This window comes from Gopherus evgoodei, chromosome 1 (genome assembly GCF_007399415.2).
Source record: "Gopherus evgoodei ecotype Sinaloan lineage chromosome 1, rGopEvg1_v1.p, whole genome shotgun sequence".
NCBI classification, from domain to species: domain Eukaryota; kingdom Metazoa; phylum Chordata; order Testudines; family Testudinidae; genus Gopherus; species Gopherus evgoodei.
Genome location: NC_044322.1, coordinates 47558667 through 47585325, shown reverse-complemented (window position 1 = coordinate 47585325; position 26659 = coordinate 47558667). Strand labels below are relative to the sequence as shown.

At 39.9% G+C, this 26659-nt stretch overlaps 1 protein-coding gene across 1 annotated transcript in view; it reads right to left on the bottom strand.

Annotated features, from left to right (window-relative positions):
• Window positions 1-450: 450 nt before the first annotated feature.
• The window catches only part of NBEA (neurobeachin), an 853790-nt gene continuing 827581 nt past the window's right edge, over window positions 451-26659 (bottom strand). Inside the window, 6 exon segments of the mRNA XM_030563353.1 lie at window positions 451-2258; window positions 3553-3704; window positions 4770-4966; window positions 7757-7858; window positions 23412-23582; window positions 24813-24968. Coding sequence (XP_030419213.1) covers window positions 2168-2258; window positions 3553-3704; window positions 4770-4966; window positions 7757-7858; window positions 23412-23582; window positions 24813-24968 — 869 coding nt within the window. The 3' untranslated portion in view covers window positions 451-2167.

Here is a 26659-nt window from a genome sequence, read left to right as displayed (position 1 = left end):
AGCCGCGGGAGCAGCGGACCATCCGCAGCCACGCCTGCGGCAGCTCCACTGGAGCCGCCTGCCGCCCTCCCAGCAGCGGCAGAGCACCCCCCGCAGCGTGCCGCCCCAAGCACACGCTTGGTGCGCTGTGGCCTGGAGTCGGCCCTGACTGCAGCCATAGGCAAATTTTTAAATCATAAGTTTACTTTCTTCAAACTTTTCTATTTCTTCTTTTTGCTGTTCAGAACAACTTTAGTATTTTCTCTTTATGTGTTGGTAGTTTAAAGGATTAGGACTCAAACTGTGTATCTAGAGTTCTTCATTCCCTTCAGAGACTGAGACCACAACCTCCAAGATATCCATTTTTATAGACACTGATTATAATAGAGAACATTTCTTAAAACTATTATTTATTTCCAGTGACGATGTGGATGTTTTGATGAAAAGTTCAATGAAATAAAAAACAATCACTGAATTCTTTGCATATTTTATTTTTCTTTTTTGGATTTCCAACTCACACACATCTGGCATATTTTACATCTTTGCAATAAAACATGGTTACAATAGCTTAAGGAATTTATATATCCAAAATATTTCACCATGATCTCAAGATGAAATGAACTTGTCTTCCAGATGTTCAGTATTCTCCCAATTCTAAGCTATAAACTCAAGATATTGCTTACAGACTGGTCATGAATAACTTAATCATTACATTGGTTCCCCATGATTTCAGAATATTTTAAATACAAACAACAATGAAGAAGGAATTCAGTGCTAAAACTTACTAATACAAGGTGGATAACAAATAAGTAATCACATCAATAAATAATGATATGTTTCTGGTGCAAAGTGCCAATACAAAGAATCCAGTATCATTTTAAATAAATGACTGCAAGTGAGTGTAAATTCTGAGAAAATTACATTCCTGTTACATGCCTCATAGCCCTACCGACACAATATGTACATCTATGACAATACAGTCACCAAATATACAAAGAAGAAACATGAAGTAAAGTGTATATACCCCTGGGTGTGTAATTTGATCAGTACAATGTGTGGAAAATTATTTTGATAGTCATCATTACAGTATTGTAAAACATGAAGTGCCTTATGCTGAGAATGTCACTTCCGGTGAGATTTTCAGAAGAACCTAAAAGAATAACTTATCTTTGCAATAAAAGCTAAGGTTGTTAAACAAACCAAGCTATTCAGAGGAAAAATAAGAAAAATGTAACTGAGGCTCTCTTCCCTCAGTGGACCATATGCCAAATGTGATGAATTCAGAAGTATAGCACTCTTGCCATGTTGGGAGTCACTAAGCACTATAAAGCATTACCAGATTCTTGATGATATAATGAAAATCAGAACCTTTCCACTATGCTCCCTTTCTGACTTGTCTATAAGTTTAAAAGGGAAGAATTTAACTTTCATTGTATAAGTATGGCAAATGATGGCTTCTTATCCAAATGCTTCATGAGCAAAACTCCACTTGGAAGAGAATGAGTTTAGATTTAGAAAGTGAAAAACATATTTTGGTGAAAATGTCAAAATTACTGATTGCACCCAAATTCAACCCTTTAATGCAAGCTGCACCCTTAGATAGATCTCCAGTTTGATTTGTGTGAATACCCCTGTTCCATCAAGACATCAGGTTTAAAGTACATGCAAGTTGTAACTCCACAATAAAATTAAGAAACATTTTTGTTCTTTATACAAGGTTTTACTTTTACAAAAGTATCCCTTCAAAGTTAAGATGTGCATCTGATGTACAAAGTATCAAACATATTTTTTTCTCAGCTTGAAAAGAGACTGGAAATGGGATGCATGTTAGATTCACAGACTAAACATCATAACAACTGGACACAAGGTTCCTCAGAATTTTCGAAAGTCTCTTGTGGCGCATCCTACTACCTTTTCTCAATAAACAAAGATATATGAAATAATTACCAAAACATCTCCTAATTCATATAATTTACATGATACAAGCTTGCTTTTCAGCAGCTGGTGTTCAGTTGTGAAAAAACACACAAAATAAAATGGTTGCTGACTACAATGTACAGCTATTGCTGGGTGTAATGGAATGTACAACGGAGGTCAATGCAGACGTGTTTTTCCACCAGAGATTACGCTTCTCATTGTAGCACTTGTGCTCTCAGCTTTACCTTGGCTTTCAGTTCTTCATTCAGCTTCAGTATCTATTCTGATGCTCATAATGCCACCGATTAAAATCTATGTTAAAAGCTACAATGCTACCAGAAGCCATGCCAGTAATCAGAGTTCTGAAAAAGGTAAAAAGATAGATACTGTACTTGTTACATTTTTTACCCATATATTAGTCATCTTTTAACTTTCAAAAACTGCAGGTTGCGCTGAATATTAAAAATAGCAATAGAACAGGGGCTTTTCTTTGACAGTTACATATAAATGCATACTGCACTAATTAGGTGTTCTTAAAAAGTTTCACACTGAATATACTCCTAGTTTCTTTAGCAGAAATAATTGTGATGAGTTTCTAGTTACAACTGATGCCTTTAATTGTGAGTCTGAGTTTTTCTTATCTGCCTCCTACAACTGGATCTTGGATGTCAACCAATTGCTGATACCAAACAATACAAAATGCATTCTATCTGTCCCCACTTAAATGAGAATAATTGTGTGCTGAAAGTAAGCCTATGCTTATGTGCATTGCTGAAGTGGGGTTTCAGAACCCAGCTTTAGAATCAGAAGATATAGAAATTAGTCTAGTAAAAAGAATCTGCTATATTTGCTTATTGTAAACAAGAAGCTATAGAACGCTGTACAGCACTGTAACATAAAATGGTAGAATTCCAAGAGTAAATAAACCTCATTTTGTAAGTTAGTTTTGATTTGGCTGAGACAGAAATCTTATTTCAGATCATCAAATGATCCACAAATAAATTGATGTATGGATATTTTTGGTGCTGCATCGAACAGTGGCACATAGTATAAAAATTCTAAAAAGTGTAAGAAAAAGAAGCTGACATGAATACTATAGGATTTTTTTAAAATCTATGTATCCTTCACATTTCATGAGAGTGAGTTTTGCTGACAAACACCACAGTGGCAAATGATGCAAAAACTAAACCCACTCACAACCCAGTATAAATACATCATTAAGACTTACATTGTAAACACACTAATATAGGAGATCAGGTTCATACATCCCTGCATTGGCCAGTGATAATACAATACTCACTCAGGCCCTGATCCTGCAAACACTTATGCATATGCAATCAAGCCAGATCCTTAGCTGCTATAAATCAGTGATGATCTCAGATGAAGTCAATGTAATTTCCTGATTTACACTAAGTGAGGAAATGGTGCATGCGACTATGTGTCTGCTTAAAATTAAGCAGATGTATAAGTGCCTATAGGATCAGAGCCTAAAATGTCAATTCAGCAAGATCAACAGGAAATAACTGAGAGCATAGTTGTACCACATATTTTAAATTAAGTATAACAGTAGTCCGACATGCTAACATCAAAGAAACAGTATTTAATTGTTTTGTTTAATATTTACCCGATGATTTTAATTCTAATGCAGCAACTCACCTCTGATCATGAGACAAGTCCATTGCTCTAATGCCAGCATCACAGCCAGGGTAAATATAGAGCTGTTTAAAATCACAAGCCTGCCACACTTCCACTACTCCATTGTCCCCGCCAGTCACCAGGTTCTGTCCATCACTGCTCAGGAGGATGGCCTTCAGAAAGACAAACAAAACCAGTAATTTCAGTTAATATTGGGGAAAACTGACAAACAGCCCCACAAATAGCTTTCACTAACTAAGTGTATGTTTATGTTTCTGGCCACATTTAAAGGTGAAGAGAAATACTTAAAAACAACAAAAACTGTTTAGGGCCCCCAATTCGTCATTAAATTACCTGCGTACCTTTAAAATGACAAATAAATAAATTTCACCTGTGACCTACAAAGCTTTTCAGTGCCAAGACTTAAGTTCAGCGTGCAAAACCTGTTTGCCCTGCAGTATTTGATGCCATCACTAACACCTAAGGCAGAGCAGGGATCTGCATTCCTTACACTGCTTCAAGTGCTACTGATAGAACAGGGCCTTAATTCATGTCTTTGCTAATAAGTAAAGAAGGAATTAATTTCAAACAATTTTGTTTTAAAGACATATTTCTCACTGAAATTTATGTCTGAACTTAAATTCCAGGAATCATCTTGTATCAAACAATTTGTTCTTACTTCTTTTGAAAAAGGACGAGTTCACTGCTGACTTGAGATGGACATAAAAGAATTTCTATTTGAACATTACATTTTCTGAGAACAGCAATTTCATGTGTGTTATTTTCTCAGGGGTGAAAGTAAGATAAAAGACTTACTGATATGGGGCTCTTGAGCAGAAGGGGTAGGGTTGGGGTCAGCCTTGCCCAGCCTGCCCTTCCATGTTGCCCGGTCTGCACTGACTGGGGCTCTGGTCGCAATTTAAAGGGCCTAGGGCTCTGGCCGCTGCAGGGGTAGCAGCAATCAGGAGCCCCGAACCCTTTTAAATCGCCAGGCCCTAGGGCAGCTGCCCTGTTGTGCTCCCCTGTTGGCAGCCCTGCTGGTAGGGTGCCTACCCCTTGGTGCTTTAACGTGGGCTGTGTACAGGCCGGTACCAGTGGCCATTTCTTACTGGTATGCTATACCGGCCCAAACTGGCCCACTTTCACCTCTGTATTTTCTCTAAGTAACATTGCAAATACATTCCATTTATTTTAAAAAAGGAGTGCAGTGTCAAACGGCTGTTTGCATTTAGATTTACCCTGGTTGAGTCATTGATCTCCATCTGAGCTAAGAGTTTGCCATTAATGCTGAAATTGCTGAACCGTCCTCTCTCATAGTATATGATGCAGTGGCCTTCACTAGATACTGAAATTAAGCGAGGGTACAAGCAGTTTTCAGTTCCTTCAAGTGCTCTCAGCAAATCTCCAGTGATTGTGTGTACCAGACAAGGACCTTCTGTACATTGAAAACAATAAAATATATTATACAGATGCTCATGTCACAAACTATATGCAGTATGCATACAGACAATATGTCCAGACACAGGAAAACATAGTCCTTGACCTAAAAAGATTACAGTCTACTACAGCAACAACAAAGCAGGTGGCAGCAGATGGAGGAAAAGGATACAGCTTATCAGCAGAGTGCTATTTTTTTAAATTTATTTTACGTTAAATACTTTCAATTGTATTTTTAACCTTTTTCTAATAATTAATCTTTGCAAACTCCTTCCTGCTTCCTCCTAACTGTTCAGAAGTCTGTCAAGCTGCATTCCATCTTGTTAATGTGAACTCATTCCATCCCACCCCCATCAAACAGCCAAACAGATGGGGCCCTATCAGTGTAAGGTAGAGAAGGCTCCCTGGGGACAAGGTAGCCACGTCATCACGTGTTCCTCCTGCAGTAACTGGCAGTTCCTGTAGGTCTCCTCCCCGAATGGATGTATAACATGCACAGATTTTAATACTGAATTATTACTAAAGTGGATGTAATTAAAAAGTCAACATTTGTGACTCCCTAGTGATTGTGGTAGATGGTATTTTCTAAAGAATTTTTAATGGTGTGCAGTAAATATGCATTTTCTTCAGGTAAATTTGATTTAATTTGTATGCCATTTTTTAGTGTTGTTGGTAACAAAAAAGAAGTATAAAAGCAAGAACATACTTTTTAAGTACTGGGCTCATCAATTTCCATTTAAGCATTTTTTTTTTCCAAGTGAGGTGGTGGAAATCTCTTTGGGAACCTAGATATAGCTTCTGTGCGAAGAGAAATAGTCTCTTCTGTGACAAGTGTAACAAGCCAAACTCCTTAAAAGCAGCACAATCTTTCTCTTAAAGAACTTGGGCCCTGATACAGCAGCTGGATTCATGCACCTGCTTAGAGCTCCACTAACTTCAGTGAGCTTCAACACATGGGCGCATGGGTCTGCCCATTTAGATCCAGTTGCAGAATCTGGGACCGAGTTTGTGAATTCTTTGGGAAAGGGACTATGTTTTCCTAGATTTTTGTATAGGGTCTAACACAATGAAAGTCCAATCCTTACAGGCCATTAGACACTACCTCAATAGAAAAAATAATAGTCTCAAACTGCTGTTTGTCAACTTCAGAAACAGTAAAAGAAATGCAGGAAAGTTGCAAGACGCAGATGGAGCCAGTTTTAGAACAATTGAAAACTAGATTACTCAAAAGAAAAGAGCAATATATTAATATTTAAACAGACTGACAAACTGGCTGTTTCCTTGGCCCACATGAACCACCAGGGACAGAAGAAGAAATAAAGGAAATCATGTGATTCAGGATTCTGGGTTGAGATCCCAATGCTTGATGGGGCAAAAACAGTGTTGCGGGTGATTCTGGGTACATGTCGTCAGCCCCACCCCGCCCCCCTGTTAAAGCAATGGCAGACAATCATTTTGTGCCTTTTTTCCTGGGTGACCTGAGCAGACGCCATACCACGGCAAGCATGGAGCCTGCTCAGCTCACCATCACCGTACGTCTCCTGGGCGCTGGCAGACGTGGACCTGCATTGCTACACAGCAGCACCTCATTGCCTTTTGACAGCAGATGGTGTATTATGATTGGTAGCCATAGTTGTCATATTCCTGGGTGCTCTTTTAGCCGACCTCAGTGAGATCGGTCAGGGGTGCCTCGGCAGACATGGGGGTGACTCAGCCAGGTCATTCCCATCTTCTGCCGAGCACCCAGGAGATGACAATGACTAGCTGTCCTATTGTACCGTCTTCTGGGGAGCAGCCAGGAGATGATGATGGCTAGCAATCGTAATGCAGCATCTTCTGCCGAGCACTCAGGAGATGACGATGGCTTGCAGTCGTAGTGCACCATCTGCTGCCAGCCTAAGATGTAAAAGATAGATGGATCAAAACAAGAAATTGACCCAATTTGTTTTGTGAAATCAATGGCCTGTTAAACCCAGGGTTTTCAGTTCAGTCCTTGAGGGGGCCATTCTGTGGACAGTTATATGTGTTTCTCCTTGATGCAAAGCCACCCCTTTTGTTGATTTTAATTCCCAGTAAGCCATGTCATCAGTCATCCCTCCCTCCGTCAGAGCAATGGCAGGCAATTGTTTTGCGCAAAACTAGGTGAGGAGGCGACGGCAGCGCGGTGACGAGAGGGACATGGTCATAGACTTCTCACAAAGTACAGGCTGAACAATGTGCCCTGACAATGTGCACATCATACTGATGAGTGCTGCAAGAGCTCTACAAACACGCTGGCCAAACAGGAAATGAAATTCAAAAGTTCGTGGGCCTTTTCCTGTCTACCTAGCCGGTGCATCTGAGTTGAGAGTACTGTGCAGAGTGGTCACAATGGAGCACTCTGGGATAGCTCGAATTGTGTCCACACTATCTCAAGTTCGACTCGCCAAGGCCAATTTCAGTGCTAATCCCCTCGTTGGAGGTGAGTAAAGAAATCGATTTAAAGAGCCCTTTAAGTCAAAAAAAAAAGGGGGAGGCCTTTGTTCTGTGGACGGGTCCAGTGTTAAATCAAGGTAACAGTGCTAAATTTAACCTAAAGTCATAGTGTAGACCAGACCTAAGTGTCATATGTATCAATAGAAAATATTATGTTCAGAGTTGGCAACTGCTGAGACTATCAGAATTAAAATATGTCTTGGTTGAGGAGACTTAGGATAATTAAATTGCACTTGGCTCAAGGGTACACTGAAAAACACTCACTGAAGGAGACTTTGAAATTTTTAAAACAAACTGTAAAATGACTTCTGACCTTTAGCACCACTGATAACAAGTCCCAGCTCTGCACAGACCGATACACAGACAACTTCATGGTCATGACCAGTTAGAACAGCTCTAGGAGCAGGATAATCACCTGTAAAAAAACAATAGTAAGGAATTACAAACCATAAATGTTTAAGCAACAAAGGAGGCGTTTTGTCGCAATTTGTTTTAAATCATTAAGCATCAGAGGAAGGTGCAATCTGCATAAATGTCTCATTCTTCGGTTTTCTGTGCAGAACTGCAATTAATCCTCATCAAGGATCTCATAAAGCAACACTTCAGTGCTCACTTGTTCACATAAATATACTATTATTTAGTAACAGTGGGAGGCGTGCTGTGTATGCTGCGCAGGATGACGATAAGATACTGGAAATCCGTGCTATGTATTCTAACTATACGGAAAAGAGAAATGCATTCCAGAGACACATGAAGTATGGCACTATTAAAGGTAATAGTAAAACGATGATATACAATGTAACATAGCACTTACTTCTAGGAAAAAGAAACTTAGAAAAATTTTGGTGGATTTCTGAATCCCTTCATGATTTTGTATTATACGTATTTATGAACGCCTATTACATCAAGATTTAAAATACAGGAAAACAAACAGCTGGATGTGTAATTATGAATTTATTTACAGATGTGTGTGTCTGATGACACAGGTATTTTACACACTGACAGTCAGCTACACATATTAAAAAAGAGGTTACTTACCTGTACAGTAACTGGAGTTCTTTGAGATGTTTTGTCCCTGTGGGACCTACACCTCAGGATGTGCGAAGATTTTTTGTCAGCAGTGCCCAAAAGTTCATGTCTACCCCCTGCATATCCTCATGCTCCAGTGTGAGGGTATATAGGGATGGGCAGACCCACTGCTGCTCAAGTTTCTTCTCATCCATGAAGCCCAGAAATAAGACTCTGCAGCAGAGGGGAAGAGGAGCAGATGAGAAGCACCCATAGGGACAAAACATCTTAAAGAACTCCAGTTACTGAACTGGTTAAGTAATCTCTTTTTTCTTCCAGTTTTTGTCCCTGTGGGTGCTCCACCTCATAAGACTCCTAAGCAGAGGAGGCAGATTCAGTAGATCAAAGAACAGCTTTGCTACAGGTCACATCTACCCTGGAAGCAGGTACGATAGCGTAGTGCTGGGAAAACGTGTGAACAGATGACCAGGTGGTGGCTGTGCATGTGTCCATGATGAGTATATTCTGAAAAGGGCTCTGGAGTTGGATTGAGCTCTAGTGGAATGAGCAATCACTTTAAGTGGGGGATGCATTTCAAAAGCTTCATAACAAGCTAAAATGTACCTAGAAACTGATTTTGAGTAGAAATAGGCTGTTCCATCATTCTTTCTATGAAAGAGACAAGGTCTGGGAAGGCCGTAAAAGACTGAGTGCTATCAAGGTAGAAGTCAAGAGACCTACATACATCCAGGGTATGAAGAGCCTCCTTTCTCGACGAGTGAGGCTTGGGGTAAAATACTGTCAATTGAATGTCTTGACTGATGTGGAATTCTGATGAGACCTTAGGCAGGAAATGAGGATGGGGACATACAGTCACTTTATCATAGTAGAAAATTGTGTAAGGAGGGTCAGCCATGAATACCTCAAGTTCTTTCACTCTCCTGGACAAAATGATGGTTATAAGGAATGACTTCTTGAAGGATAAATGAAGGAATGAACAGCTCCCCAGGGGTTCAGATAGAGGTTTTCTTAAGGCACTGAGATCTAGGCTAAGGTCCCAGGGTGGAATAGGCTGCTTGAGGTGAGGGAAAAGGTTACACAAACTCTTAAGGAACCTATGCGCGTTAGGGTGTGCAAAACCAGAAATCCCTTGACCTGTGGATGAAAAAGGCTGTGGATGAAAGTAATGGCAGCTAGATGCACCTTAATGGAGCTCATTAACAAACTCTGTGTTTTTTAATTCAGCTGGTTGTGGTAAGAGGAGGTCCTAAGATGTAATCCTTGGTATCAGAGGCCTGGTATGAGGCCTAAGGCCTGAACTAAAGAAATGGTCAAGACTTTGCTAACATAAAGCAAAATGAAGCTGTGAGCCAGAGGCAGCCCTGCTCACAGAAACTGGCAAGGAAAGGGCTGATGCTGCAAGAAGATAAGTACCTAAAAGGTACTGAACACTAAAGATCAGAACATTCACATACTTGCACATTCCACACAGATAACAAGGAAGAGACTGACCCATCCCAATGACAGGGGCAAAAGGATAATATGATGGATAGAGTTGTTTTGATCGAACCAATCTGTACAAGGTGAGAGGCGGCACCTTACTACGTAGAGGGGTTGTACCTTACTGCGTAAAGGGGTTGCACCTCAATACGTCAGGAGTGATGTGTAACTTGTTTATACCTGTGTATAAGAATGCATCCCTGGGGCGATGTCTTTGTCCGGCAGAGGGGGCAGTGGAAAGTCCCGCCACTGACTGAGCCGAGTCCATTGTCAAGAGGCACTTTCTCATAGTATGCCCTGAGTTAGGCTAAGAAACCTACAGAGAACTGCAATCGTGTCCATAAGGCAATAAACCTGGCCGACGTGCCTTGCATCTTAGTAGACTCTGGGGTCATTGGAGGTTCTCTTCGGGTCTGCTGTGTCAGCTATCTGCAGAGCTGGGGCAGCACAGGAGGGAACAAATGCATGCAGCCGAGAGATACCAACATTGGAGAGAGCAGAGCACCACATCGGTAGCATCTGACAACACCTCTGACAACACTGGTAATTGAGTATGTTCCTGAGGTGATTCATGAAGGATATATAGATCGATTGGCACATCAGGCTTGGAAACGCCTCCAAAAAAGCAGGTAGTTTTTCCTCCTGGTGGATGTTTCTATTGCTCAGGAGTACAGTCTTAACTTTAAGAGAACAGTCTAATTCTATATCTGAGAAACACTGAGGAGCCTGACCTTGAGGTGCAGTGATGAGAAGCTGGGGTGGGCTATGGTGCTTGATTCTTGTGCTAGGAGATCTGCTGTCAGAGGAAGATGAAGAGGCAAAACTGATATGGGAACCATGCTTGCCTCAATCTTGATGCTGCTATGAGAATAGCTAATGCTCCCTCTTGGTTTACCTTGTTCAGAGCCATGAAGATCAATGGTGTTGGAGGATAAGCATACCACAAGGTGCGATGTCAAGGAACGAGAAGGCTGTCCCCCATCAGGTTGTGACTGTAATCTCCCCTCGAGCAGAAGCATTTTTTGGCACTTTGTGTTGGATGGCACTGCAAAGAGAGCTATTTCTGGGATGCTCCAAAACTAACAAATCATCTGAAAGAGCAGATTGCTGAGTTCCCACTCACAGTCATGGCAAAAGTGTTTCCACAGGGAGTCTGCCATGCTGTTTTGTAGTCCCATCAGTTAAACTGCTGAGATGTCTATGTGCTGGGACATGCAACAGTTCCATAGCTTTATTAACTCTGCATGTAAGCACTGGTATCTTGCTCCTCCTTGATGATTTATATAGTATACGGCCACTCTGTTGTCCAACATTATTTTGGCTGAGTGGCCCCTGAGTGGGTAGGAAGTGATCAAATGTACAGCAAACTGCCCAGAGTTTGAGAATGATGATGTGGAGTGACGATAATTAGGGAGTCCAATTGCCTTGGGTTGTGAAATCCTGGAGATTTCTTTACCATCCTGAATTGCTGTGTAAAGATAGGGGTGCTCAGAGCCTGAGGTCCAGGACTGGTCTTCAACATCCTTTTTGTCTTGGAAACCAGGAATGTGCTTTTCTTCCTTGGCTGGAAATTAAAGAGGTGAGGCATGCTGGTTGAAGCTGGGGACAAAACTTGGAAGCAGCCAGTGTCTGTAATATGATTCTTTGTGAACTGGGTTTAATGTGAAAAAAAAGCTACAAGTAAGGTATAAACTCACCCTCCAGAGCATTAACCTCTCCTATTAAAGGAGGTGGTGTACAAAACTGGCAGGTGATCTGGCTTTTTAGCTAGGGAGAGCAGATATCTGCGAGAAGCAGAAAAAGGCATGTGCTTTGTGTCTCTGACCAGGGATTTACTAGAGTTTGAGGTTGAGTTTCAGTGGTTTCTTTGTCTATGTGGCTTTTATATCTCCAAGGGTATGATGTGTGGGGTGGAAAAATCTGAGGAGACGATGCAACAATCTTATGGATTTTCCAGTCTGTTTTCCCCTTCTGTGGGTTCTTCTGTGACAGTTTGGAAAATCAGTATATGTGCAATTCATGAATTTTGCTTGACATTATGAACTGTGGCCCAGATTCTCAAAGGTATGTAGGTTCCCAACTTCCACTGATATCAATGGCTCCTAACTTCCATAGATTGATTTAAATGGAAGTTGGGAACCTAAATACCTTTGATGATCTGGACTTCTGTATATATAGTTGTGTCAGACTGCAAACTCTATTTTGAATTTGGGCTTTGTCTGCCTTCTGTTTTTGTACCTCCAGGTTGGACTGGACTTCTCAGGGATGGTGACACAGGGCTAACCACAAAAAAGTCATTAAATCTTGATAGTCTTCTATTCCAATGCAAGCACACTTAGACAAAGAAGGTGGCCTTATCAAGAAAACTGGTCCACCCAGGTAGATGGTAACTGAGCAACTGATCACCTAGAGGATGACTTTGATTACCTTACAAGCGGGGCAGCAAGACAGGGGATTGGGGGACTCAAGACAGCAACAGGAAGTGTATGGCAGTCCCCCTGTCTTAGGGGTGAGGCGAGGGTAAGTGGAGTCTCCATCTGAAAAATCAGGGACAGGCGTGCAGTTTGTGTGCATTAAAGGTTGACTTTCAACCTAATTATCTCTCACACACACACAGACTGAATAGCAGATGAAAGTTAAAAAGTCAAAAGACAGACTAAAAATATGGCTTGATGATGTTTTAAAAATGTTTTATGATTTATGGGGCCAATCTCATGGGGTTTTTTGGGATCTGACTCATGATTTTTGATCTCTGGATCAAATTATTACAAAGTATTAAAGGTAAGGGGAACTACACAATATCATTAGACTGTGAGAAAACTAATAAGTGGTTAAGTTAACTTATCTCATGTGCTTTTAAATTCTGAAAGAAAAGCAGAACACAATTTGTAACTTGATTTTTTCCTCATACTTTGCCAAAGAGAGCAGTATATTATCTGTAACATGTTATTCTGGAATAGCAAAACATAAGAACACACTGAAGCTGCAAACATTTAATTTTAAATCAGCAAGACAGCATTAATGTAGAAGAACAAATGTTTTTATAATTAAACTGGATGTGATCGATGATCCCTTTGATTTGCAAACATTAAAGCCTATACAGACTGACAGTGTTCCCTACTGCAGATTTTAAAACATCCTATTTTTGAATATACTTCATAAATCTGTAAAATGTAGTCACAGAATCTGATTCTTTGGAGTAACAGTTAAATGGTTACAAAAACTACAATATTTCCCTTTAGGGCTCAAAGAAAGAAAATAAAATTATAGGCAGTGATATTTTCTACTGGGAAAACTGCAGCATGGGGAAGAGAACCTCACCCACATTACATTTCATGGCAAAGAACAGATGTCATGAACCTCAGCAATCATTCAAAATCTAGCAAAATATTCTGTCACTGTCACATCACAACTGATAGATGCAGCGAGAGGTTAAAGGCTATGGCACAGAGGGAGCTGAAGGTGAAACCAACCCACTATGAATTGAAACACCATTACTATAAGCTCATAGTAATTTTCCCAATGTGGCACCTCTGCAAAAGAATCGTTGTGCGGTAAACAAAGATAAACTGCACATAAGACTGAGTACTCTCTTCAGGCAACTGAGTTCTTCAGCAAGGTTTAAAATAAAAGACATCTTCTGTTCTCTATGACAAAAATGCAACACATAATGCATCTGTAAAGCTCTTCTGTGGAAGAAGCCATGTTCTTATAGTAAAAAAAGAAATATGAACAATGTCATTATTTGTTCTGATGCACTGGGTTTTCTCACCATTATAATGCCACTTACAGGAAGTAATATATACCTATTACTATAGGGAAATAGCTCCTACTCTTCTTTTGGAAAAAAGGCCTGATTTAGAGATAGGGTCAAATTCTGTTCACATTTCATCACTGACTTTGATGGGAACAAGACCAGGCCTATAACTGAGCTATAGATGTTGAATTCAATAAATACACATATGTTACAGAAGCATCTTATCACTGATGCCTTTGTAGAAACAAACTACAAAAATAAATGCATCAAAGGTGCTATGTTTTGGCAGTTGATGAAAATAATCACCTTTAGTTTTTTTAGTCATAAAACATGCACACATTTTGACAAAATTACCAGGTTACATCTGAAAATGATGGAGCTATCGAGTTAGGGAAAGTTGCCCAATTACAATGAGCTGATGTTCTAGGAAGAAAGATTTTTGATAGTATTAAGTTCAAGACAAGCTTCACAGTATCTTGTCTTGGCAGAACTGTTCCATTACTTGTTCAGAAACATGAATATTGTAGAGCAGGGGTCGGCAACCTACGGCATGCGTGCCAAAGACGGAGTTCCGACAGGCAGCAGCGTGCCATTAAAAATCCTGTCCAGCCCGGCCCGGCCCGCTCTTCTCCAGCCTCCACCCCCTCCCGCAGGGGAAGGGGGCAGAAGCTTGGTCCTGCTGGCTCCCCTGCCTCTTCCCGTAGTGTGCTGGGTTCCTGTACTACCTCCTCCTCCTCTCCATCCCTCCCTTCCTGCCGGCTGATCAGCTGATGGCCCTTGCGAGGGAGGGGGTTGGGGAGGATTGGAGTCAGCGTGCTCGCTGCTCCCAGCAGAGGCAGAGAAGAAGCGGGGGCAGGGTCTTGTGGAAGGGGAAGGGGGTGGAATAGGGGCATATCTTCTCCAGCCCCCTGCCGTGAGCACTCCACGACTCCAGCCCACACCCCCAGCCCTCTGCTCTGACCCCCCCTCACACACACCCAGCCCGCTGTCCTGACCCCCCCTCACACACACCCAGCCCTCTGTCCTGCAGCCCCGCACACCCCCCAAGGCCCCTGCCCTCTGCCCTGACCCCCCCCCACACACACACTCAACCCTCTGCCCTGCAGCCCCTTCACACACATCCAGCCCTCTGCCCTGCAGCCCCACACACACCCCAGGCCCATGCCCTGAGCCCTGCACCCCGAATACACCCCAGGTCCCTGCCCTGAGCCCTGTACCTCCCTTACACACACCCAACCCTCTGCTTAACTCCTTCGCCCCCACTACACCTTATGCCCTGACACCTGCACTCCCCTCACATGCCCCCAGTCCTCTGCCCTGACTCTTGCACCCCCCCACATACCCAGCCCCCAACATCCCATGCACCCCCCACATCCCCACCCCCACCCTGAGCACCAAATGGGAGATCCTGCACCCCTTGCACCAAATGGGAGCTGCCCAGGTAAGCGCTCCACATCCAAACCTCCTGCCTCAACCCTGAGCCTCCTCCCTCATTCTAGCTCCTGGCCAGACCCTACACTCCAATCCTCAGCCTGCTCCTTCACCCCCACCCTCAGCTCAGTGCAGAGAGAGAGGAAGAGAATGGGCGAAACCCAGGGAGAAGGTAGGTACCCACTGTAGGTGGGCAGGGCTGGGACCCCAGACCAGCAGCGGGCTGAGCAGGGCCAGCAGCTGGAATCCTGGCTGGCAGCAGCTGGCGATTGGAACCCCTGAGTGGCAGCCAGCCCCGCACAGCCCACTCCTGGTCTTGGGTTCTGGCTGCTGGACCCTTGCCAGCTGGGGTCCCGGCTGCAGGCCCCGCTCAGCCCACTGCCAGCCTAGGTGAACAGAACCCCAGACCAGCGCGCGGGCTGAGCGGGCCGGCGGCATAAGATCAACATTTTAATTTAATTTTAAATGAAGCTTCTTAAACATTTTGAAAACCTTGTTTATTTTACAACAGAACAATAGTTTAGTTATATAATATATAGACTTATAGAGAGAGACCTTCTAAAAAACATAAAAATGTATTAGCGGCACTTGAAACCTTAATTTAAACTGAATAAATGAAGACTGGGCATACTGCTTCTGAAAGGTTGCCGACCCCGATGTAAAGCTTTAGACACCCACAAAAATCACTATAGGCAATGGACTGTGAATATTGCATCGGTGGAAGAAAGCTAAAAAGAGGAATGTAGTGTGCTCCAATACAGAGAGCACAGGTCTCGGAGTCAGGACAGATGGCTTCTGATCCTGGCTGTGCCACTAACTTGATAGGTGAATTTGGAGAAATCACTTCACTTCGCTTTACTGTTCCCATCTTTAAAATGACAGGTAGTGATACTTTGCTTTGAGATCTATTGATACAAATATTACATACATGTAAGTACTTTTTATTGCATTACTTCCGATGTGTGAGATGGAGCACTGAAATTAGCGTCTTATCTCAACATCAGAACCCCATAAGGGCTCCCTTACCATAGTATATAGGACAATGGTGGAGGCATATTTTGGTCACCATGCAAAGATGAGAATAGGTGAAGGTAAGGCAAATAGCTTCATGCCAACTTTCTTTGGATTGACACAGTGAAACACTGAAGGGGCCTGATTTACAATGAGGTTCTGAAGCCTAGTGTCTGTTACAGACACATTTTGGATGAACATAAGCAAAAATCCAAGTTAAAAAACCGGGATTAAAATTGCACTAACATGTAATAGTTTAAATAAACATTTACACATGCAAGTAGATAATACATATATGAACATATCTGTGGAGGCATCCACCTAGTTGTGTCCACATGGTGCAAGATGTTTTGGGATATGTTTTTAAAATTCTTCCCCTTCAAGGTTTAAACATTGCAAATATAGGGTATTAAAAGAATCAAAATATAAAGGAAAGTTTTAGTGGCTCTTCTGAGTCTAAAATAATTCCTTTTTCAGATATACATTCACAGAGCCTTTTTAATTTGGAATGTTCATCTAGAAAGAGTTTAAAATTTCCATTTGTGCATTAAATCAAATCAATTTGGTGGACAAACAGAAAATTAAAAACTCTCCATTGTGCAACTGTGGCCACCCAGAACAGACTATAGAACATATAAGAACTCAGTGCCCGATTCACAAATACAAAGGAAGCATCACAGTGATGCAATTATCTGGCTTAACCACCTAAATGTGAAATTATAGTTGCTGCTACATCTACATCAGCTATATGAAGAAATTGTTTAGAATTGTTGCAGAAACATTAGTTCTAAAGTCAAAATTTATAGTTTGAGAAATTCTCTATAGAGCTAAATAAGAGTGCAGGCTAATTTGCCTAGGTTCCTTTACTGAAGTTCCCAGCATTCCTTTCAAGCATATGTACAGATACAATGTATACTTAACACTTTTAAGAACTATACATTATAAGAGGTGCACAAATTAAGCTCTGGGCTCATAGACACAATGTATTTATAATGGTCAGTGCAACCACAGTTAGAAAAAGCTGTGTTAACTCACACTTCTTGTAACTATTCTGTTGGAAGCTACGGTATGTAATGAGAAATGTCAAGTCCTAAGATCAATGAAATTTCAGGCCCTAGGGACAAAACAGGAATAGCATTGATCCTTTTAAAGAACACCAGTCACAGGCTGAATGTAATATATTGCACAGAGAGGCTCAGGAGGATAAGCGGCCAAGTCCAACCTACCTACCTGACAAAAAATTCAATCAGCTTTTAGCACTAGCTGCCTGCTCTGCTCTCCTTTCTTTCATGCAGGAGTGTGGTTCCAATTAAAGTGTGCAAATTAATTTTTATCACTTCCAAATTAGTGTCTGAATTTGTGTCTGTTTCAGATTAAAGCATCTGACCCTCACTCTTCTGCAATTCTATCATCTACTTAAGTCTCTATTCAAAGACAGATAATTTTCTATTTTCAAAATTACCTGTTTGAAAGAGACATTCAATAAAGCCAGCACAGCATATACAAATAAAACAGCTGTAACAATACATATTGAACATTAGTGTGTATCACATAGTCTTTGGTATGCCTTTTATGAAGAATAATACAGTTACAGTAGCAATAAGCCAAACAAGTACCCAAAAAATCATGAGAAAAAAAGAACAAACTGGTAATTGGATTTAATGCTGTCCTACAACAACTCTACAGTTATGAGAGACTAAATACAAGAGATTCACATTTCTTCTTTATGGTTTTAAAACATGAATATCTCTGCTGTATTATGAATTGTACATGTAAACAAACCTTTACCATTAAATTCATGGTACCTTTATAAATGAAAACTTAACTAATAGATTTCTCAATAATACTAAATATTAATGGAGAAGATTTTCAAAGGCAGTTAGGTGTCCACCTCACATCTGTGCCTTTGAAAATCTCCCCTTAATCTATTTGGCATATATAGGGCCTGATCTTGCACATACTTAACACTCAAGCCTGGTTTACACTGTGTGTATGTGGGGGGTCGATCTAAGTTATGTAGCTTCAGCTATGTGAATAGTGCAGCTGAAGTCGACATACTTAGATCTACTCACTACGGTGTCTTCACTGCAGTGAGTCGACAGCTGACACTCCCCCGTCAACTCTGCCTGCGCCTCTCGCTCCGGTGTAGTATCAGAGTCGACGGGAGAGCGCTTGGTGGTCAATTTATCGCATCTTGATTAGACGTGATAAATCAATCCCTGCTGGATCGACTGCTGCCCGTCAATCCTGCAGGTAATGTAAGACAAGCCCTCAGTGTAGTAATGAGTAATTTTAATGAGGTCTCTGAGATTGCTCCACTTACCTTGTAGTAAGTGTATGCATAATTTGACCCATATTGGACCAGAGTTGGTTCTCACTCAAACCCATAGACAGACTCCCACTGAGTTCAGTGGCAGCTTAATAGCCCATAATGAGTGTTTCAGACCTATTTGAAAACAGTTTGGAAATATTTCAGACTGTCCTGAATCAATTTTCTTCTACCCACAGACATATATAATGTAGTGATCCATAAAAACTTCCTACTTGCCTCAGATAATTAAATAAAGTTACTTAGTATTTATAGTATTCACTATAGTAATTTTAGGGAGGGATAGGGAATAATGCAGATACTGAGGCAATTATATTTATTTCTTTAAGTCTATTTTCATGGGAAACCACTGCATTTTAAAACTTTGTAAAATTTCATTTTCCTCACATCACAGAAAATAACTTTGACAAATGCAAATTTAAAGCAAAAAAAAAGCCTTTTTGTTATGGATTGCAGCAACATATTCTAAGTTATAAATTACTTTATATATTCTGTGTACTGAAATCCTTGTAAAATTGTAACAGAGATCCCCATCCCTCTTTCCAAGTGAGCAAGTTCTTAACCACTGAGCTGGAGCAGCACATTTCAAGACTCTTACCCAAACCAATTATTTCCCATTCCTCTGATTTAAACCAGAGCTGATCTACTAACTCCCACACAGACAATCATGAACTGAGGTCATCTGCTAAGCACCATGTCTATATAGATTGTTTAGTAAAGAATTCTGCATGAGTTTGACAGGTTTGACTATTGACGTATGTGATGTTTACTCAGGATTCCAACTAATACATTAGATTCTCATGAACTGTAGCCAAACCAGTAAGGAGTTCATCCTGACAATCTTTTCTCACAATACATTTGGAAATAATCTATTAATTGCCATAGATATGTTTTCTTTAAGTCAAAGCATGGTTTATGTTTTATATATAAATACACATACAGTGTTTTAAAATACATAACTGATAATATTTAATAAAGTATGGGGCTTTAGAAAAGAATGTTTTCTGAAACAATTAAAGTTCCTTTTGGTAATTGGATGCACTGAACCTGAAATTGATAATTAACTGTCTTTCAGTTTAAGAGATCATTATAAAGTCAAGCACCTAGCCCACATAATTACTATAACCTGACATTTTTCTTTGAATTCTTCACCTCCTTACAGTCCGTGATATAATATATCTTATCTGTGTCTCCAGATGACAGCTCTTAAGAAACTAATCCTTTTCTGAAAATATCATCTGCATCTTTCTAGGGAGCCATTCTAAAGATATTAACTAATTGGATTTAACCTACACTGAACATCTTACTTTCATTCTTCCTACAAGATATGTCCTAATCTACTAGCAATAAATGTATAAGAAATGTTGATGCAACAAAAAAATATTTCCTACCAGAATTATTTCATTAACTTAACCCTTGCATCTTCAATAACAAGAATCTTTGCGAGGATCGTAAAATGTGTATAAAATTATTAGTGTGAAACAGTCACTTATTTGACAACTTGAGTTGTCATGGCTATAAGGGATAAAATCTTTCTTGCTAGAGCCCTGAATGTATGATTGTGAATGAAAGCACCCTGTATTCACATCCTATACATTATTTATACAAAATATGCCTTGTGAGGTATCATTTGAAAGCTAATAACTTGCTGGTCAGTAATATACTGGTGAAACTGACACAGCCCTGACTAGGCAAAAATTATTAAACAGGTCTACTCTGGACAAAGGAATGTGTGTTTACCTCAATTTACATGGAATTAGTAAACAAGGTCCTTGAGAAAGCAAGAGGGGACAATGGCAGTAGATAAGCCAAATCTGCATTTTAGCTGTAGGATTTGATATAAAATATATATATTTTAGGTGTTGGAACATGTGAAAATATGCCTGCTTGTCTATCAAGGAAAGAGAACAGCCAGGTAAACAACTTGATCAGAAGTGGGATCAGATAAACAACTCGGCCAGCAGACCAGTCAGGTAAACAACTGAGTTAACAAACTAATCTTAGTGTTAGGCAGAAAAGTGTTTATACAGTATATAATAAATAACTTTGTAACAATGTATTTTAGGTAAGCACCTGAACGTGGGGGCACACTTGCATTTAACCCTATTGGTGGACTCACTCACTGAAACAGCAAATAAACAACATTTACTACTTCAGCTCAAGAGTTTATCTGTGAACAAGGGAGAAGAAAAAGCATGGAGACACCTTCACCACCAGACTCCATTTCACCTTCTTTACTGTTTGAAAAAAACAGGGTATTCCTTTGAGGGGTAATCCTCAGAAGACTCTACTTCAAAAGGTGACTGGACTATAAAAACGAGGGGCAAAAACACCCTGAGGGCTCTCTTCCTATCGCTTTCACCTAAGATGACAAAGGAACCAGCTCTTTGACTGTGGGAGATTCTGACCTAAGAATTTGGTCAACAATATTGCTGGGAATCTGTAGTAAGGATTTTACCTTGAACCAAGTCTAGCTTGTTAAATTTAGCTACTAGAAAGCATTCTATCTTTATTTCTCTTGTAACCATTTTTTACTTTAATGCCTTATACTTGTACTTACTTACAGCCTCTCTCTTTGTAATTAAATAAACCCTGTCTCATTCTTTAATCAAAACTAAACCAGTGTTAATCTGAATTGCTTGGTAACTCCATTTGAGTTAGCAAACTGTTGTACATTGAGCTCCAGTATCTGGATTGTCCAGGAGAGGGCTGGACAGTGCAGAACACACATTTGGGGGAGACGGGGAATTTGAAACTAGGAGTATGTTGGGGTTACCCTGAAGGTAATAACCAAGATTGCTGGAAGCCAGAGTGTGACTAGAATGTTGCTGACAGGCTGTTGAAGTCAAAGTTGCTGGGCCACAGCTATAGCTATACACAGACACTCGGTGTGACCTGCCTGCCGTTAGGCTGTTTGTGATTGGCCCAGGTTGGGAGCTACAACAGCAAAACATTGAGAGGCACCCAAGGTCGTATGGCAGGTGATGATACAACCCCTCACTTGTCTTGATTGCACCCTGTAATGTGACAATGATATCTGTATGGTTAAAAGAAGGATTCAGGATCTGTGTATAGAGTTTTAAAACGTAATAAGCCCTTCACCAAAGGGCAGAAACTGATTTATTGTTTACCAACATATGTTCAGGAAAAATCAAAACAACTGTCAAATGGACTCTTAGGGAAGTTGCCTGTAACTCATAGAGGAAAAGATGTAGAAGGCAATCAATTTTCCCCCCCAAGAATGGATTTCCATTAGTTGAATCATACTAGATTCGATTCAGATTTTGGCCTCCTCTAGATTTTGGCCTCCTCACAGTTTCAGCAGCTAGGCCAAGTATTTTACCATCTGTGCAGTCTCTTTCATACATCCAATGATACTGTTGTATTCAAATTAGCTATGGAGTAGGGGTGGTGGTTGGTGAGTTAGCTATGATATCTGAATGGTCTAGGACTAAATATATGCCTTACTGCATTCGTTTAATTCATAAAGTCAAAAGGACTGAGAACTTAAAACTGGATGGTAATAGATTCTGAATTCCAGTGATCGTTGAACCTGATGATATCTGAACAAAACCAATTCTCAACCACACTTGTAGCTCTTTCCATCACTGCACAATAACTCAACATTCTACATTTCAGTGACACAGAGTGATAATCCTCAAATAGTATTATATAGATAATGCCATAGACATCTTCACAGATTTGTCGCTTCTATTTTTTTCTCTGCTATCAGACCTCTACAGTGACAGTCCCTTGATGAGAATGTGTGTATATTATATATGTACATGCTAGCCTCCACTATAGATCCAAGTCTGAGAAAATTAATTTCTTCCTTTTATTTAACATAACTGTGTAAAACTTTTTAAAAACTCAGCAAGTAATGCAAGCAGAATAAAAGTCTGGGAAATGCACAAATATTGTAAATATTTTCATTTTGGGCTCTTACCATATTCAGCAAAATGTCTATGAAATTCTATAGAACACTCACAGAACTGTTCTACAATTTTACAAATTGCATCTCAGAGTCTATTAGCTTTTAGCTGACAGAACAGTAAACATTTTTGTTCCCATATTGAAAGACAATGGCAAACATCTTGATTACCTGAATGATCAACAGAAAATTCCTCTAATTGCATTCTTAGTATACATTTTAGCCTTTTATCATCTTTTTTCTCAATAAGGACTCAGCAAATGATTACTGAATAGTTATCGCTATCTGATTTACTCTTGTCCCAAGCTGTTCTGGTGCACTGTCAAAAAGCTTCCCTTTTCCACCACAGAGGAATAACACAATAATAATAATAAATCTAGCCTTCCCTCACAAATGAAATGGAAACTTTTACTGACATTTTATTTTTCCCTATTTTTATTCAAACACACCACTTCTATACCAATATTGTACTCCCCTTTAAGACTGTTCCTCAGAGTTACTCATTTGATTCCCCAATATGTGTGACACCTCTGTTTGTGCAGGTTAACATCTGCAATACGGTGTAAAAAGAAAAAAAGGGTGGGGGAGGAGATGACCTTACAAAATAAGAAAAGTTAATTAATTAAAATGGAATAGAAACAGTTACAAAATATGGAGATACATATCCTGCCTCTTGAGGGTACAAAGCCTACTCTTTTTGTTTCAGTATGTTGCAACAGGATGATAGAGGTGATAGAAATAATTATGATTTTAAGAAAATGCTCTCAAGTTATGATTAGGCCTTGAAATGATTTATCAAAAATATTTTTACCACACATAAGCCCTTTAAATATCTATATTCACTTTTTTCTAAACTAATTTCTCATCACTATTATACTGTACTTGCAATTCACAAGAATAACATATACATTTTCTAATTTTTATTGATGTTAATGGAACAGATTTTAAAATCAAGATACAGAATATAAAGTTAGCATGTGTTTATCACAATGTATACTTACTGCTATTTGGATTATCTCCTATAATATGGTGTCGGCCACTCCAGTACCAAAGAAGCAATGTAGCATCACGAGATCCAGAGACAATATAGCAATCACCACCAATATAGGATTCTGATCTGGCAAGGCAAGTAACTACATCCCAGTGGCCAAAAACAATTTGAGTTAATTTTCCTGCAGTAAAAGAAATTACAAGTTTGGTTTCTGTGTGTATTCGTATTCTTTTTTATACAAGTGACAACAAGCTAATTTAAATAACAGTGAAACCAAATAAATTTAATTCAACCATGTTTTTGGACATTTGTAGCCAGCAGTAATTTGAACAGCCCAAAGGCTACTCTAGCTTGATGCAGGATGGATGGATGGTCCCGTACAGAGGCTGCTTAAGGATCAGGGAAGTGCAAAGGTGAGCTTTAAACTATTCACTTCTGCACTTCCTAGACCTTTGTTCTGTGCAGATCAGCTACACTCCAAGCCCTGATCTTAAAAGTTAAAAGAACATGAGAATGTAAGAACAGCCATACTGGTTCAGACCAAAGATCCATCTAGCCCAGTATCCTGTGTTCCAACAGTGGCCAATGCCAGGTGCCCAAGAGGGAATGAACACACCAGGTAATCATCAAGTGATCCATTTCCTGTTGCTCATTCCCCGCTTCTGGTAAAGAGAGGCTAGGGACATCATCCCTGCCCAACAGTCATTGTTCCATGAGCTTTTAACTTCCTGCTGTGCAAAATGATTTTACACAGTCTCATGAATGATTATCAATATATAAAATCAAATGAACTGTTTCATAACATTACAACATTATGCTGAAAGAACCTATATTTGTTCCACATTAATGTCAACTGCAGGCCTACAACGTTAGTCATCTTTTTTTAATACTCCAATCAGTTTTTAAGTAATACGGGCTCCAAATATATTACAGTGGAGATTTGATCAGAACACAAAACAAAAACAAAGAAACAAAAAATTCTACTGACAACGGGTAGTATATTGTGTAAATCTGATTTCACATTAGATCAATGAAAAAAAGAACCACTCACTATCACTAAAACCAAACAACTGAATGTAGAGTCCATGTAAAACAAATCAACCTACCCAATCAAAAAATATTGTAATATAATAAACAGCTTTGGTTCACCTTTTTACACAAGGCATCAATTAATTGATATCACAATGGTTTGTATAGCTTTCATTAGCAAAACAGTAAACTTTTTGGTTTTCTGTTACATCAATTATCTTCAAAATAACATCCATAAGCTATTACAAGCAGATCTCTGTGAAGAAGAATTTCTATAATTTCTTGTGTGGTAAGCACCGTACATTAAATACTGTTCCTTTGACTAACAGCCATATAGTGACATAAGAGCCCATAAGAAACAGGATATTGTGTTTACGGTCACCTGTTTCTGTAGAATAAACCCGAAAGCTCTTGTCCCAGAAGCCACAGATAAGAATGTAGCGATTATCTGCTGTGACCACAAAACAATGCGCATTGATCTGGATGCTCTGATCCACAAGGTCTGTGATCTGCCGTTTGTTCACACCAGAGTTATTGGCTGTAAAGAAATGCAAAACACATTTACAAATAAGCCATTCCAACACCTTCCTGTCATGCACTTAAGGGAGAAAATGAATACATTTAACTCTCATTGAAGTGTGAATTTGCTGTTCAGTAAGCATTTTGAATAGAAACATTTGGAGCTGTCTATACTGGATGTCAGAAATATAAAATTATTGTGACTCTTCAGGTTTCCCTTTGAATAAGACAGAAGATTTTATATGCTGCGACAATTCTTGATAAACTGCCTAACACATTGTATAATATGTGCTAATATTTTAAGTACACTGCAGAAGTATTCTCCGATAAAACAGCTGCACACTGAACTATAATTCCAATCCTAACATAAACAAACTTTATGGAGTCAATTCTTACATAAGAATGGCCATACAGGGTCAGATAAAAGGTCCATCAAGCCCAGTATTCTGTCCTCTGACAGTAGCTAATGCCAGGTGATCCATGTCCTGTCAGCCAATCCCAGCTTCTGGCAAACAGAGGCTAGGGACACCTCTTCTGCCCATCCTGGCTAACAGCCATTGATGGACCTATCTAGCTCCCTTTTGAACCCTGTTAGAGTATTGGCCTTCACAACATCCTCTGACAAGGAGTTCCAGAGGTTGACAGTATGTTGCGTGAAAAAATACTTTCTTGTGTTTGTTTTAAAACTGCTAACTATTTATTTCATTTGGTGGCCTCTTGTTCTTGTATTATGAGAAAGAGTAAATAACACTTCCTTATTTACTTTCTCTATACCACTCATGATTTTATAACTTCTATCATATCCTCCCTTAGTCGCCTCTTTTCCAAGCAGAATATCATACTTCTTAATTTCTCCTCATATGGAAGCTGTTCCATACCCCTAATCATTTTTGTTGCCCCTTTCTGAACTTTTTCCGATTCCACTATTTTTTGGGGGGGATGGGGTGACAACATTTGCACACAGTATTCAAGGTGTGGGCATACCATGGATTTATATAGAGGCAATATGATATTGTCTGTCTTATTATCTATCCCTTTCTTGATTCCTAACATTCTATTCGCTTTTTTGACTGCTGCTGCACATTGAGTGGATGATTTCAGAGAACAATCCACCACTATCTCTTTCTTGAGTGGTAACAGCTAATTTAGACCCCAACATTGTATATGTATAGTTAGGATTATGTTTTCCAATGTGCCTTACTTTGCATTTATCAACATTAAATTTCATCTGCCAATTTGTTGCCCAGTCACCCAGCTTTGTGAGATCCTTTTGTAGCTCTTCGCAGTCTGCCTGTGACTTAACTATCTTGAGCAGTTTTGTATCATCTGCAAATTTTACCACCTCACTGTTTACCCCTTTTCCCAGATCATTTATGAATATGTTAAACAGGACTGGGCTCAGTACAGATCCCTGGGAGGCAGCACTATTTACCTCTCTCCATTCTGAAAACTGACCATTTATTCCTACCCTTTTTTCCTATCTTTTAACCAGTACCAATCCATGAGAGAACCTTCCCTCTAATCCCATGACTGCTTATTTTGCTTAAAAGCCTTTGGTGAGGGACCTTGTCAAAGGCTTTCTGAAAATCTAAATACACTATATCCACTGGATCTCTTTTGTCAACATGCTTGTTGACCCCCTCAAATAATTCTAGTAGATTGTTGAGGCATGATTTCCCTTTACAAAAACCATGTTGACTATTTCCCAAC